This window comes from Oncorhynchus keta, chromosome 10 (assembly GCF_023373465.1).
Source record: "Oncorhynchus keta strain PuntledgeMale-10-30-2019 chromosome 10, Oket_V2, whole genome shotgun sequence".
In the NCBI taxonomy this organism is placed as follows: Eukaryota; Metazoa; Chordata; class Actinopteri; order Salmoniformes; family Salmonidae; genus Oncorhynchus; species Oncorhynchus keta.
The window spans coordinates 74,726,446-74,742,279 of NC_068430.1; the positions used below are offsets into that span (position 1 = coordinate 74,726,446).

At 45.2% G+C, this 15,834-nt stretch overlaps 1 protein-coding gene and 1 long non-coding RNA gene across 4 annotated transcripts in view; one reads left to right on the forward strand and one right to left on the reverse strand.

Annotated features, from left to right (window-relative positions):
* dnaja3b (DnaJ heat shock protein family (Hsp40) member A3b) overlaps window positions 1–15,834 on the reverse strand; it is a 31,921-nt gene that overhangs the window by 5,273 nt on the left and 10,814 nt on the right. For 2 of the 3 annotated variants that reach the window (XM_052527940.1, XM_052527939.1), the window contains exons 9-11: window positions 13,373–13,488; window positions 12,890–12,987; window positions 12,516–12,663 (exon numbers count right to left, since the gene is read on the reverse strand). In XM_052527940.1, the coding sequence (XP_052383900.1) occupies window positions 12,530–12,663; window positions 12,890–12,987; window positions 13,373–13,488 (348 nt within the window). In that variant the 3' untranslated portion in view covers window positions 12,516–12,529. The remainder of the gene's footprint in view (window positions 1–12,515; window positions 12,664–12,889; window positions 12,988–13,372; window positions 13,489–15,834) is intronic. The other variant, XM_052527941.1, reaches the window with a different exon arrangement.
* LOC127932361 (uncharacterized) lies at window positions 18–11,495 on the forward strand. The gene is made up of 8 exons (XR_008144968.1): window positions 18–328; window positions 2,144–3,112; window positions 4,084–4,796; window positions 6,019–7,346; window positions 7,795–7,899; window positions 8,628–9,117; window positions 9,461–9,942; window positions 10,440–11,495. It is a non-coding gene; the product is annotated as an uncharacterized LOC127932361 (long non-coding RNA).

Below are 15,834 nucleotides of genomic sequence, written 5' to 3' on the forward strand. Positions count from 1 at the left end.
TATATTAGCCAGGGTTGGTGGGAGACATCTACAGGTGTGAGGCTGGTTCTATAGAACAGACCGAAGCAGAGGAATGAGCAGCTGGTATATCTAGACCTATATACTATCTACTATAGGACAGCCACACTGCAGGTTGGAGGAGTGATCTGTTAGAGTGTGTGTGTATTCTGACATTTGCAGATTTAAAGATAATTGTCTTGCAATTCTATTAATTTTTCCATGTCTAATGTATATTAATGTGATGTATACCCGCGGCCTCCCTGACGACCCCTAGAGTGCCCACCCCACAGTTTGGGAACCACTGTACTATAGAACAGCCACACCGCAGGTTGGGAACCACTGTACTATAGAACCACTGTACTATAGGAACCACTGTACTATAGGAACCACTGTACTATAGGAACCACGGTACTATAGGAACCACTGTACTATAGGAACCACTGTACTATAGGAACCACTGTACTATAGGAACCACTGTACTATAGGAACCACTGTACTATAGAACAGGAATTGGGAACCACTGTACTATAGGAACCACTGTACTATAGGAATTGTACTATAGGAACCACTGTACTATAGGAACCACTGTACTATAGGAACCACTATAGGTACTTAGAACATCAGGTTGGGAACCACTGTACTATAGGAACCACTGTACTATAGAACCACTGTACTATAGGAACCACTGTACTATAGGTACTATAGGAACCACTGTACTATAGGAGAACCACTGTACTATAGAACCACTGTACCCAACACCACTGTACTATAGGAACCACTGTACTATAGGAACCACTGGAACCACTGGGAACCACTGTACTATAGAACACCTATAGGCCGCAGCAGTGGGAACCACTGTACTATAGGAACCACTGTACTATAGGAACCACTGTACTATAGGAACCACTGTACTATAGGAACCACTGTACTATAGGTTGGGAACCACCACTATAGGAACCACTGTACTATAGGAACCACTGTACTAGGAGAACCACTGTACTATAGAACAGCCTATAGGAACCACTGTACTATAGGAACCTATAGGAACCACTGTACTATAGGAACCACTGTACTATAGAACAGCCACACCGCAGGTTGGGAACCACTGTACTATAGGAACCACTGTACTATAGAACAGAGACCACTGTACTCTAGGAACCACTGTATTATAGGAACCACTGTACTGTAGGAGCCACTGAGAACAGCCACACCGCAGGTTGGGAACCTGGTACTATAGGAACCACTGTACTATAGGAACCACTGTACTATAGGTCACAGGTTATAGGAACCACTGTACTATAGGAACCACTGTACTATAGGAACCACTGTACTGGTAGGAACCACTGTACTATAGGAACCAGGTTGGGAACCACTGTACTATAGGAACCACTGTACTATAGAACCACTGTACTATAGAAACAGCCCACAGGTTGGGAACCACTGTAGAACCACTGTACTATAGAACCACTGTACTATAGGAACCACTGCACTATAGGAACACTGTACTATAGGAACCACTGTACTATAGGAACCACTGTACTATAGAACCACTGTACTATAGCCACACCGCAGGTTGGGAACCACTGTACTATAGAACCACTGTATTATAGGAACCACTGTACTATAGGAACCACTGTACTATAGGAACCACTGTATAGGAACCACTGTACTATAGGAACCACTGTACTATAGACTGTACACTATAGGAACCACACTTAGGAACCACTGTACTATAGGAACCACTGTACTATAGGAACCACTGTACTATAGAACAGCCACATTTAGGAACCACTGCACTATAGGAACCACTGTACTATAGAACCACTGTATTATAGGAACCACTGTACTATAGAACAGCCACACCACTATAGGAACCACTGTACTATAGGAACCACTGTACTATAGGAACCACTGTACTATAGGAACCACTGTACTATAGGAACCACTGTACTATAGGAACCACTGTACTATAGGAACCACTATAGAACAGCCACACCGCAGGTTGGGAACCACTGTACTATAGAACAGCCACACCGCAGGTTGGGAACCACTAATATAGGAACCACTGTACTATAGGAACCACTGTACTATAGGAACCACTGTACTATAGGAACCACTGTACTATAGAACAGCCACACCGCAGGTTGGGAACCACTGTACTATAGGAACCACTGTACTATAGAACCACTGTACTATAGGAACCACTGTACTATAGGAACCACTGTACTATAGGAACCACTGCACTATAGGAACCACTGTACTATAGGAATCACTGTATTATAGGAACCACTGTACTATAGGAACCACTGTACTATAAGAACCACGGTACAATAGAACAGCCACACCGCTATAGAACAGCCACACCGCAGGTTGGGAACCACTGTACTATAGGAACCACGGTACTATAGGAACCACGGTACTATAGGAACCACGGTACTATAGAACAGCCACACCGCAGGTTGGGAACCACTGTACTATAGGAACCACTGTACTATAGGAACCACTGTACTATAGAACAGCCACACCACAGGTTCGGAACCACGGTACTATAGGAACCACGGTACTATAGGAACCACTGTACTATAGGAACCACTGCACTATAGGAACCACTGCACTATAGAACAGCCACACCACAGGTTGGGAACCACTGTACTATAGGAACCACTGTACTATAGAACCACTGCACTATAGGAACCACTGCACTATAGGAACCACTGCACTATAGAACAGCCACACCACAGGTTGGGAACCACTGTACTATAGGAACCACTGTACTATAGAACCACTGCACTATAGGAACCACTGTACTATAGGAACCACGGTACTATAGAACAGCTACACCACTGCACTATAGGAACCACTGTACTATAGGAACCACTGTACTATAGGAACCACGGTACTATAGGAACCACGGTACTATAGGAACCACGGTACTATAGGAACCACTGTACTATAGGAACCACGGTACTATAGGAACCACGGTACTATAGGAACCACTGTACTATAGAACAGCCACACCACAGGTTGGGAACCACTGTACTATAGGAACCACTGTACTATAGGAACCACTGTACTATAGGAACCACTGTACTATAGAACAGCCACACCACAGGTTGGGAACCACTGTACTATAGGAACCACTGTACTATAGGAACCACTGTACTATAGGAACCACTGTACTATAGGACAGCCAAACTGCAGGTTGGGAACCACTGTACTATAGGAACCACTGTACTATAGAACAGCCACACCGCAGGTTGTGAACCACTGTACTATAGGAACCACTGTACTATAGGAACCACTGTATTATAGGAACCACTGTACTATAGAACAGCCACACCACAGGTTGGGAACCACTGTACTATAGGAACCACTGTACTATAGGAACCACGGTACTATAGGAACCACTGTACTGTAGGAGCCACTGTACTATAGAACAGCCACACCGCAGGTTGGGAACCACTGTACTATAGAACCACTGTACTATAGAACAGCCACACCGCAGGTTGGGAACCACTGTACTATAGGAACCACTGTACTATAGGAACCACTGTACTGTAGGAGCCACTGTACTATAGAACAGCCACACCGCAGGTTGGGAACCACTGTACTATAGAACCACTGTACTATAGAACAGCCACACCGCAGGTTGGGAACCACTGTACTATAGGAACCACTGCACTATAGGAACCACTGTACTATAGGAACCACTGCACTATAGGAACCACTGTACTATAGGAACCACTGTACTATAGGAACCACTGTACTATAGGAACCACTGTACTATAGAACAGCCACACCGCAGGTTGGGAACCACTGTACTATAGGAACCACTGTATTATAGGAACCACTGTACTATAGGAACCACTGCACTATAGGAACCACTGTACTATAGAACCACTGTATTATAGGAACCACTGTACTATAGAACCACTGTACTATAGGAACCACTGTACTATAGGAACCACTGTACTATAGAACAGCCACACCGCAGGTTGGGAACCACTGCACTATAGGAACCACTGTACTATAGGAACCACTGTATTATAGGAACCACTGTACTATAGAACAGCCACACCACAGGTTGGGAACCACTGTACTATAGGAACCACTGTACTATAGGAACCACTGTACTATAGGAACCACTGTACTATAGGAACCACTGTCCTATAGAACAGCCACACCGCAGGTTGGGAACCACTGTACTATAGAACAGCCACACCGCAGGTTGGGAACCACTAATATAGGAACCACTGTACTATAGGAACCACTGTACTATAGGAACCACTGTACTATAGAACAGCCACACCGCAGGTTGGGAACCACTGTACTATAGGAACCACTGTACTATAGAACCACTGTACTATAGGAACCACTGTACTATAGGAACCACTGTACTATAGGAACCACTGCACTATAGGAACCACTGTACTATAGGAATCACTGTATTATAGGAACCACTGTACTATAGGAACCACTGTACTATAAGAACCACGGTACAATAGAACAGCCACACCGCTATAGAACAGCCACACCGCAGGTTGGGAACCACTGTACTATAGGAACCACGGTACTATAGGAACCACGGTACTATAGGAACCACGGTACTATAGAACAGCCACACCGCAGGTTGGGAACCACTGTACTATAGGAACCACGGTACTATAGGAACCACGGTACTATAGGAACCACGGTACTATAGGAACCACGGTACTATAGAACAGCCACACCGCAGGTTGGGAACCACTGTACTATAGGAACCACTGTACTATAGGAACCACTGTACTATAGAACAGGTTCGGAACCACGGTACTATAGGAACCACGGTACTATAGGAACCACTGTACTATAGGAACCACTGTACTATAGGAACCACTGCACTATAGGAACCACTGCACTATAGGAACCACTGTACTATAGAACAGCCACACCACAGGTTGGGAACCACTGTACTATAGGAACCACTGTACTATAGAACCACTGCACTATAGGAACCACTGCACTATAGAACAGCCACACCACAGGTTGGGAACCACTGTACTATAGGAACCACTGTACTATAGAACCACTGCACTATAGGAACCACTGTACTATAGGAACCACGGTACTATAGAACAGCTACACCACAGGTTGGGAACCACTGCACTATAGGAACCACTGTACTATAGGAACCACTGTACTATAGGAACCACTGTACTATAGGAACCACGGTACTATAGGAACCACGGTACTATAGGAACCACTGTACTATAGGAACCACGGTACTATAGGAACCACTGTACTATAGGAACCACTGTACTATAGAACAGCCACACCACAGGTTGGGAACCACTGTACTATAGGAACCACTGTACTATAGGAACCACTGTACTATAGGAACCACTGTACTATAGAACAGCCACACCACAGGTTGGGAACCACTGTACTATAGGAACCACTGTACTATAGGAACCACTGTACTATAGGAACCACTGTACTATAGGACAGCCAAACTGCAGGTTGGGAACCACTGTACTATAGAACAGCCACACCGCAGGTTGGGAACCACTGTACTATAGGAACCACTGTACTATAGAACCACTGTACTATAGGAACCACTGTACTATAGGAACCACTGCACTATAGGAACCACTGTACTATAGGAATCACTGTACTATAGGAACCACTGTACTATAAGAACCACTGTACTATAAGAACCACGGTACAATAGAACAGCCACACCGCTATAGAACAGCCACACCGCAGGTTGGGAACCACTGTACTATAGGAACCACGGTACTATAGGAACCACGGTACTATAGGAACCACGGTACTATAGGAACCACGGTACTATAGAACAGCCACACCGCAGGTTGGGAACCACTGTACTATAGGAACCACTGTACTATAGAACAGCCACACCACAGGTTCGGAACCACGGTACTATAGGAACCACGGTACTATAGGAACCACTGTACTATAGGAACCACTGCACTATAGGAACCACTGCACTATAGGAACCACTGTACTATAGAACAGCCACACCACAGGTTGGGAACCACTGTACTATAGGAACCACTGTACTATAGAACCACTGCACTATAGGAACCACTGCACTATAGGAACCACTGCACTATAGAACAGCCACACCACAGGTTGGGAACCACTGTACTATAGGAACCACTGTACTATAGAACCACTGCACTATAGGAACCACTGTACTATAGGAACCACGGTACTATAGAACAGCTACACCACAGGTTGGGAACCACTGCACTATAGGAACCACTGTACTATAGGAACCACTGTACTATAGGAACCACGGTACTATAGGAACCACGGTACTATAGGAACCACTGTACTATAGGAACCACGGTACTATAGGAACCACGGTACTATAGGAACCACTGTACTATAGGAACCACTGTACTATAGAACAGCCACACCACAGGTTGGGAACCACTGTACTATAGGAACCACTGTACTATAGGAACCACTCTACTATAGGAACCACTGTACTATAGGAACCACTGTACTATAGAACAGCCACACCACAGGTTGGGAACCACTGTACTATAGGAACCACTGTACTATAGGAACCACTGTACTATAGGACAGCCAAACTGCAGGTTGGGAACCACTGTACTATAGGAACCACTGTACTATAGAACAGCCACACCGCAGGTTGGGAACCACTGTACTATAGGAACCACTGTACTATAGGAACCACTGCACTATAGAACAGCCAAACCGCAGGTTGGGAACCACTCCACTATAGGAACCACTGTACTATAGGAACCACTGCACTATAGAACAGCCAAACCGCAGGTTGGGAACCACTGCACTATATGAACCGCTGCACTATAGGAACCGCTGCACTATAGGAACCGCTGCACTATAGGAACCGCTGCACTATAGGAACCACTGTACTGTAGGAACCACGGTACTATAGGAACCACGGTACTATAGAACAGCTACACCGCAGGTTGGGAACCACTGTACTATAGGAACCACTGTACTATAGGAACCACTGTACTATAGAACAGCCACACCGCAGGTTGGGAACCACTGTACTATAGGAACCACTGTACTATAGGAACCACTGTACTATAGGAACCACTGTACTATAGGAACCACTGTACTACAGAACCACTGTACTATAGGAACCACTGTATTATAGGAACCACTGTACTATAGAACCACTGTACTATAGAACCACTGTACTATAGAACCACTGTACTATAGGAACCACTGTACTATAGAACAGCCACACCGCAGGTTGGGAACCACTGTACTATAGGAACCACTGTACTATAGGAACCACTGTACTATAGGAACCACTGTACTATAGAACAGCCACACCACAGGTTGGGAACCACTGTACTATAGGAACCACTGTACTATAGGAACCACTGTACTGTAGGAGCCACTGTACTATAGAACAGCCACACTGCAGGTTGGGAACCACTGTACTATAGAACCACTGTACTATAGAACAGCCACACCGCAGGTTGGGAACCACTGTACTATAGGAACCACTGTATTGTAGAACAGCCACACCGCAGGTTGGGAACCACTGCACTATAGGAACCACTGTACTATAGGAACCACTGTATTATAGGAACCACTGTACTATAGAACAGCCACACCACAGGTTGGGAACCACTGTACTATAGGAACCACTGTACTATAGGAACCACTGTACTATAGGAACCACTGTACTATAGAACAGCCACACCACAGGTTCGGAACCACGGTACTATAGGAACCACTGCACTATAGGAACCACTGTACTATAGAACAGCCACACCACAGGTTGGGAACCACTGTACTATAGGAACCACTGTACTATAGAACCACTGCACTATAGGAACCACTGCACTATAGGAACCACTGCACTATAGAACAGCCACACCACAGGTTGGGAACCACTGTACTATAGGAACCACTGTACTATAGAACCACTGCACTATAGGAACCACTGTACTATAGGAACGACGGTACTATAGGAACCACTGTACTATAGAACAGCTACACCACAGGTTGGGAACCACTGCACTATAGGAACCACTGTACTATAGGAACCACGGTACTATAGGAACCACTGTACTATAGGAACCACTGTACTATAGGAGCCACGGTACTATAGGAACCACGGTACTATAGGAACCACTGTACTATAGGAACCACTGTACTATAGAACAGCCACACCACAGGTTGGGAACCACTGTACTATAGGAACCACTGTACTATAGGAACCACTGTACTATAGGAACCACTGTACTATAGAACAGCCACACCACAGGTTGGGAACCACTGTACTATAGGAACCACTGTACTATAGGAACCACTGTACTATAGGACAGCCAAACTGCAGGTTGGGAACCACTGTACTATAGGAACCACGGTACTATAGGAACCACTGTACTATAGAACAGCCACACCGCAGGTTGGGAACCACTGTACTATAGGAACCACTGTACTATAGGAACCACTGCACTATAGAACAGCCAAACCGTAGGTTGGGAACCACTGCACTATAGGAACCACTGTACTATAGGAACCACTGTACTATAGAACAGCCACACCGCAGGTTGGGAACCACTGTACTATAGGAACCACTGTACTATAGAACAGCCACACCACAGGTTGGGAACCACTGTACTATAGGAACCACTGTACTATAGAACCACTGCACTATAGGAACCACTGCACTATAGGAACCACTGCACTATAGAACAGCCACACCACAGGTTGGGAACCACTGTACTATAGGAACCACTGTACTATAGAACCACTGCACTATAGGAACCACTGTACTATAGGAACGACGGTACTATAGGAACCACTGTACTATAGAACAGCTACACCACAGGTTGGGAACCACTGCACTATAGGAACCACGGTACTATAGGAACCACGGTACTATAGGAACCACTGTACTATAGGAACCACTGTACTATAGGAACCACGGTACTATAGGAACCACGGTACTATAGGAACCACGGTACTATAGGAACCACTGTACTATAGGAACCACTGTACTATAGAACAGCCACACCACAGGTTGGGAACCACTGTACTATAGGAACCACTGTACTATAGGAACCACTGTACTATAGAACAGCCACACCACAGGTTGGGAACCACTGTACTATAGGAACCACTGTACTATAGGAACCACTGTACTATAGGACCGCCAAACTGCAGGTTGGGAACCACTGTACTATAGGAACCACGGTACTATAGGAACCACTGTACTATAGAACAGCCACACCGCAGGTTGGGAACCACTGTACTATAGGAACCACTGTACTATAGGAACCACTGCACTATAGAACAGCCAAACCGCAGGTTGGGAACCACTGCACTATAGGAACCACTGTACTATAGGAACCACTGTACTATAGAACAGCCACACCGCAGGTTGGGAACCACTGTACTATAGGAACCACTGTACTATAGAACAGCCACACCGCAGGTTGGGAACCACTGTACTATAGGAACCACTGTACTATAGGAACCACTGTACTATAGGAACCACTGTACTATAGGAACCACTGTACTATAGGAACCACTGTACTATAGAACCACTGTACTATAGAACCACTGTACTATAGAACCACTGTACTATAGAACCACTGTACTATAGAACCACTGTACTATAGAACCACTGTACTATAGGAACCACTGTACTATAGGAACCACTGTACTATAGGAACCACTGTACTATAGGAACCACTGTACTATAGGACAGCCACACCGCAGGTTGGGAACCACTGTACTATAGGAACCACTGTACTATAGGAACCACTGTACTATAGGAACCACTGTACTATAGGAACCACTGTACTATAGAACAGCCACACCACAGGTTGGGAACCACTGTACTATAGGAACCACTGTACTATAGGAACCACTGTACTATAGGAGCCACTGTACTATAGAACAGCCACACCGCAGGTTGGGAACCACTGTACTATAGAACCACTGTACTATAGAACAGCCACACCGCAGGTTGGGAACCACTGTACTATAGGAACCACTGTATTATAGGAACCACTGTACTATAGAACAGCCACACCGCAGGTTGGGAACCACTGCACTATAGGAACCACTGTACTATAGGAACCACTGTATTATAGGAACCACTGTACTATAGAACAGCCACACCACAGGTTGGGAACCACTGTACTATAGGAACCACTGTACTATAGGAGCCACTGTACTATAGGAACCACTGTACTATAGGAACCACTGTACTATAGGAACCACTGTATTATAGGAACCACTGTCCTATAGAACAGCCACACCGCAGGTTGGGAACCACTGTACTATAGAACAGCCACACCGCAGGTTGGGAACCACTACTATAGGAACCACTGTACTATAGGAACCACTGTACTATAGGAACCACTGTACTATAGGAACCACTGTACTATAGAACAGCCACACCGCAGGTTGGGAACCACTGTACTATAGGAACCACTGTACTATAGGAACCACTGTACTATAGGAACCACTGTACTATAGGAACCACTGTACTATAGGAACCACTGCACTATAGGAACCACTGTACTATAGGAACCACTGTACTATAGGAACCACTGTACTATAGGAACCACTGTACTATAGGAACCACGGTACAATAGAACAGCCACACCGCTATAGAACAGCCACACCGCAGGTTGGGAACCACTGTACTATAGGAACCACGGTACTATAGGAACCACGGTACTATAGGAACCACGGTACTATAGGAACCACGGTACTATAGAACAGCCACACCGCAGGTTGGGAACCACTGTACTATAGGAACCACTGTACTATAGGAACCACTGTACTATAGAACAGCCACACCACAGGTTCGGAACCACGGTACTATAGGAACCACTGTACTATAGGAACCACTGCACTATAGGAACCACTGTACTATAGGAACCACTGTACTATAGAACAGCCACACCACAGGTTGGGAACCACTGTACTATAGGAACCACTGTACTATAGAACCACTGCACTATAGGAACCACTGCACTATAGAACAGCCACACCACAGGTTGGGAACCACTGTACTATAGGAACCACTGTACTATAGAACCACTGCACTATAGGAACCACTGTACTATAGGAACCACAGTACTATAGGAACCACTGTACTATAGGACAGCTACACCACAGGTTGGGAACCACTGCACTATAGGAACCACTGTACTATAGAACCACTGTACTATAGGAACCACTGTACTATAGGAACCACTGTACTATAGGAACCACTGTACTATAGAACAGCCACACCACAGGTTGGGAACCACTGTACTATAGGAACCACGGTACTATAGGAACCACTGTACTATAGAACAGCCACACCACAGGTTGGGAACCACTGTACTATAGGAACCACTGTACTATAGGAACCACTGTACTATAGGAACCACTGTACTATAGAACAGCCACACCACAGGTTGGGAACCACTGTACTATAGGAACCACTTTACTATAGGAACCACTGTACTATAGGAACCACTGTACTATAGGACAGCCAAACTGCAGGTTGGGAACCACTGTACTATAGGAACCACGGTACTATAGGAACCACGGTACTATAGAACAGCCACACCGCAGGTTGGGAACCACTGTACTATAGGAACCACTGTACTATAGGAACCACTGCACTATAGAACAGCCAAACCGCAGGTTGGGAACCACTGCACTATAGGAACCACTGTACTATAGGAACCACTGCACTATAGAACAGCCAAACCGCAGGTTGGGAACCACTGCACTATATGAACCGCTGCACTATAGGAACCGCTGCACTATAGGAACCGCTGCACTATAGGAACCGCTGCACTATAGGAACCACTGTACTGTAGGAACCACTGTACTGTAGGAACCACGGTACTATAGAACAGCTACACCGCAGGTTGGGAACCACTGTACTATAGGAACCACTGTACTATAGGAACCACTGTACTATAGGAACCACTGTACTATAGAACAGCCACACCGCAGGTTGGGAACCACTGTACTATAGGAACCACTGTACTATAGGAACCACTGTACTATAGAACCACTGTACTATAGGAACCACTGTACTATAGAACCACTGTACTATAGAACCACTGTACTATAGAACCACTGTACTATAGGAACCACTGTACTATAGAACAGCCACACCGCAGGTTGGGAACCACTGTACTATAGGAACCACTGTACTATAGGAACCACTGTACTATAGGAACCACTGTACTATAGGAACCACTGTACTATAGAACAGCCACACCACAGGTTGGGAACCACTGTACTATAGGAACCACTGTACTATAGAACAGCCACACCACAGGTTGGGAACCACTGTACTATAGGAACCACTGTACTATAGGAACCACTGTACTATAGGACAGCCAAACCGCAGGTTGGAGAAATGTATATGTTAATGTGTGTGTATTCTGAAGGTATAGTATTCATGGTCTAGTTAGACTAACACACATTACACAGCTAGTGTTTAGGGTGTTGGGGTGGGGGGGTCCTACCTGAGGTGTGGCTGTCAGCTAAACATTTTCTTTATTTTGGAAAGGATGCCGCCCTCCTCTTCTTCTTCTTCTTCTTTCTTCTTCTCCTGCCCCTCTGTTCTGCCCTGTCCTGCCCCAGACTCAGAGCTCTGACCACTCCTGCCCCCACCTGGACAAAAACAGGTACTACATGCATCAGCCCAAATACGAGCCATGTTTGCATGTTTTAACACTTGTGTGCTTTTGAAATGTTTGAATCCTTATTTGCTGTAATGTGATTTGTAGATTAAGTAAAGCATTTAAAATGTGTGTGTGTTGAGAGGGGACAGGCTAGCAGTGGCAGGAGAAGACAAGGTGATGTGGAACGATATAATTCCCAGGTATAAACAACCTACCTGTGGCAGCAGCAGTGACTCCGTTGACAGTCCCCTCCACGTCAGTCTCCTCCTCTGCATAACTCAGCAGCAGGGAGCGCTGTCGACGGGTTAACTTCCTACAGTGGTAGAAGACCAGAGGGAGGGTTAATAACACGCTATTCTAACCGTGAAAAGGGGAAAGCAGCAGTCACACAAAACCATGCTAGATAGACAACAGGCAGAGTAATGTGAACGGGTCTGTGTTAACGTCAGACTCTCCACAAGATGGCGCTGACAGACACGCCACCCTGTTTCTCGTTCCTATGGGATCATGTGTGTATTATGTGTTTTATATTGTATCGTTAGGTATTACTGCACTGTTGGAGCTAGAAACACAAGCATTTTGCTTCTCTGTCGATAACATCTGTAAATCTGTTTATGTGACCAATAAAACTAGATTTGATTTGTGTGTTTCTGGGAGTGTGTGTCCCCGCACATGTCTGTGTGTTCTTTCTCTCTTACTTAGGTACTCTGATCTTGATGTGAACGTAGTGATCTCCATAACTATAGCTGTTCATCCTCTGGATCCCCTTTCCCTGAAGACGGATCTTCTGGTCGGCCTGGCAACCTGGAGGGATCTACAAAACAGAGGGCAGTGGTTCGGTCTGTTCACATCTGCCAGTGTGTCTAGCGACACAAGCCAAGTAGACCCTTCAGCTTGGACAAGCAAGACTAGGGTCAGTATAACGTGTATCTAATGTCATATATCCAGATGGTTGTCAGATTGACGAGGTCAGTATAACGTGTATCTAATGTCATATTTCTAGATGGTTGTAAGATTGACTAGGTCATTGTAATGTATCTAATGTCATATTTCTAAATGGTTGTCAGATAGAAAGACGTGGTAATGAAATACAGTGCCTTGCGAAAGTATTCGGCCCCCTTGAACTTTGCGACCTTTTGCCACATTTCAGGCTTCAAACATAAAGATATAAAACTGTATTTTTTTGTGAAGAATCAACAACAAGTGGGACACAATCATGAAGTGGAACGACATTTATTGGATATTTCAAACCTTTTTAACAAAACAAAAACTGAAAAATTGGGCGTGCAAAATTATTCAGCCCCTTTACTTTCAGTGCAGCAAACTCTCTCCAGAAGTTCAGTGAGGATCTGAATGATCCAATGTTGACCTAAATGACTAATGATGATAAATACAATCCACCTGTGTGTAATCAAGTCTCCGTATAAATGCACCTGCACTGTGATAGTCTCAGAGGTCTGTTAAAAGCGCAGAGAGCATCATGAAGAACAAGGAACACACCAGGCAGGTCCGAGATACTGTTGTGAAGAAGTTTAAAGCCGGATTTGGATACAAAAAGATTTCCCAAGCTTTAAACATCCCAAGGGGCACTGTGCAAGCGATAATATTGAAATGGAAGGAGTATCAGACCACTGCAAATCTACCAAGACCTGGCCGTCCCTCTAAACTTTCAGCTCATACAAGGAGAAGACTGATCAGAGATGCAGCCAAGAGGCCCATGATCACTCTGGATGAACTGCAGAGATCTACAGCTGAGGTGGGACACTCTGTCCATAGGACAACAATCAGTCGTATATTGCACAAATCTGGCCTTTATGGAAGAGTGGCAAGAAGAAAGCCATTTCTTAAAGATATCCATAAAAAGTGTCGTTTAAAGTTTGCCACAAGCCACCTGGGAGACACACCAAACATGTGGAAGAAGGTGCTCTGGTCAGATGAAACCAAAATTGAACTTTTTGGCAACAATGCAAAATGTTATGTTTGGCGTAAAAGCAACACAGCTCATCACCCTGAACACACCATCCCCACTGTCAAACACGGTGGCAGTATCATGGTTTGGGCCTGCTTTTCTTCAGCAGGGACAGGGAAGATGGTTAAAATTGATGGGAAGGTGGATGGAGCCAAATACAGGACCATTCTGGAAGAAAACCTGATGGAGTCTGCAAAAGACCTGAGACTGGGACAGAGATGTCTTCCAACAAGACAATGATCCAAAACATAAAGCAAAATCTACAATGAAATGGTTCAAAAATAAACATATCCAGGTGTTAGAATGGCCAAGTCAAAGTCCAGACCTGAATCCAATTGAGAATCTGTGGAAAGAACTGAAAACTGCTGTTCACAAATGCTCTCCATCCAACCTCACTGAGCTCGAGCTGTTTTGCAAGGAGGAATGGGAAAAAAATGTCACTCTCAATGTGCAAAACTGATAGAGACATACCCCAAGCGACTTACAGCTGTAATCGCAGCAAAAGGTGGCGCTACAAGTATTAACTTAAGGGGGCTGAATAATTTTGCACGCCCAATTTTTCAGTTTTTGATTTGTTAAAAAAGTTTGAAATATCCAATAAATGTCGTTCCACTTCATGATTGTGTCCCACTTGTTGTTGATTCTTCACAAAAAAATACAGTTTTATATCTTTATGTCTGAAGCCTGAAATGTGGCAAAAGGTCGCAGAGTTCAAGGGGGCCGAATACTTTCGCAAGGCACTGTACATACTGAACAAAATGACACCCAAACATTGAAATACTTCATGTAGATTTACACTTCATGTAAATTCAACAGTGAGTTCCTTTTCCCCTCCCTCACATGGATGCCTATAATGTTGTATAGTCCCTGTGACCGGGCAGAAAACAAATTATTTCTCTCTCCTTCCATCCCTCCTGCCCCCTTTTCCCTCCCTCGCACCTGTATACTCACCTCGTACCGGGTCAGACCCCCCTTTTCCCTCCCTCGCACCTGTATACACTCACCTCGTACCGGGTCAGACCCCCCCTTTCCCTCCCTCACACCTGTATACACTCACCTCGTACCGGGTCAGACCCCCCTTTCCCTCCCTCACACCTGTATACACTCACCTCGTACCGGGTCAGACCCCCCCTTTCCCTCCCTCACACCTGTATACACTCACCTCGTACCGGGTCAGACCCCCCCTTTCCC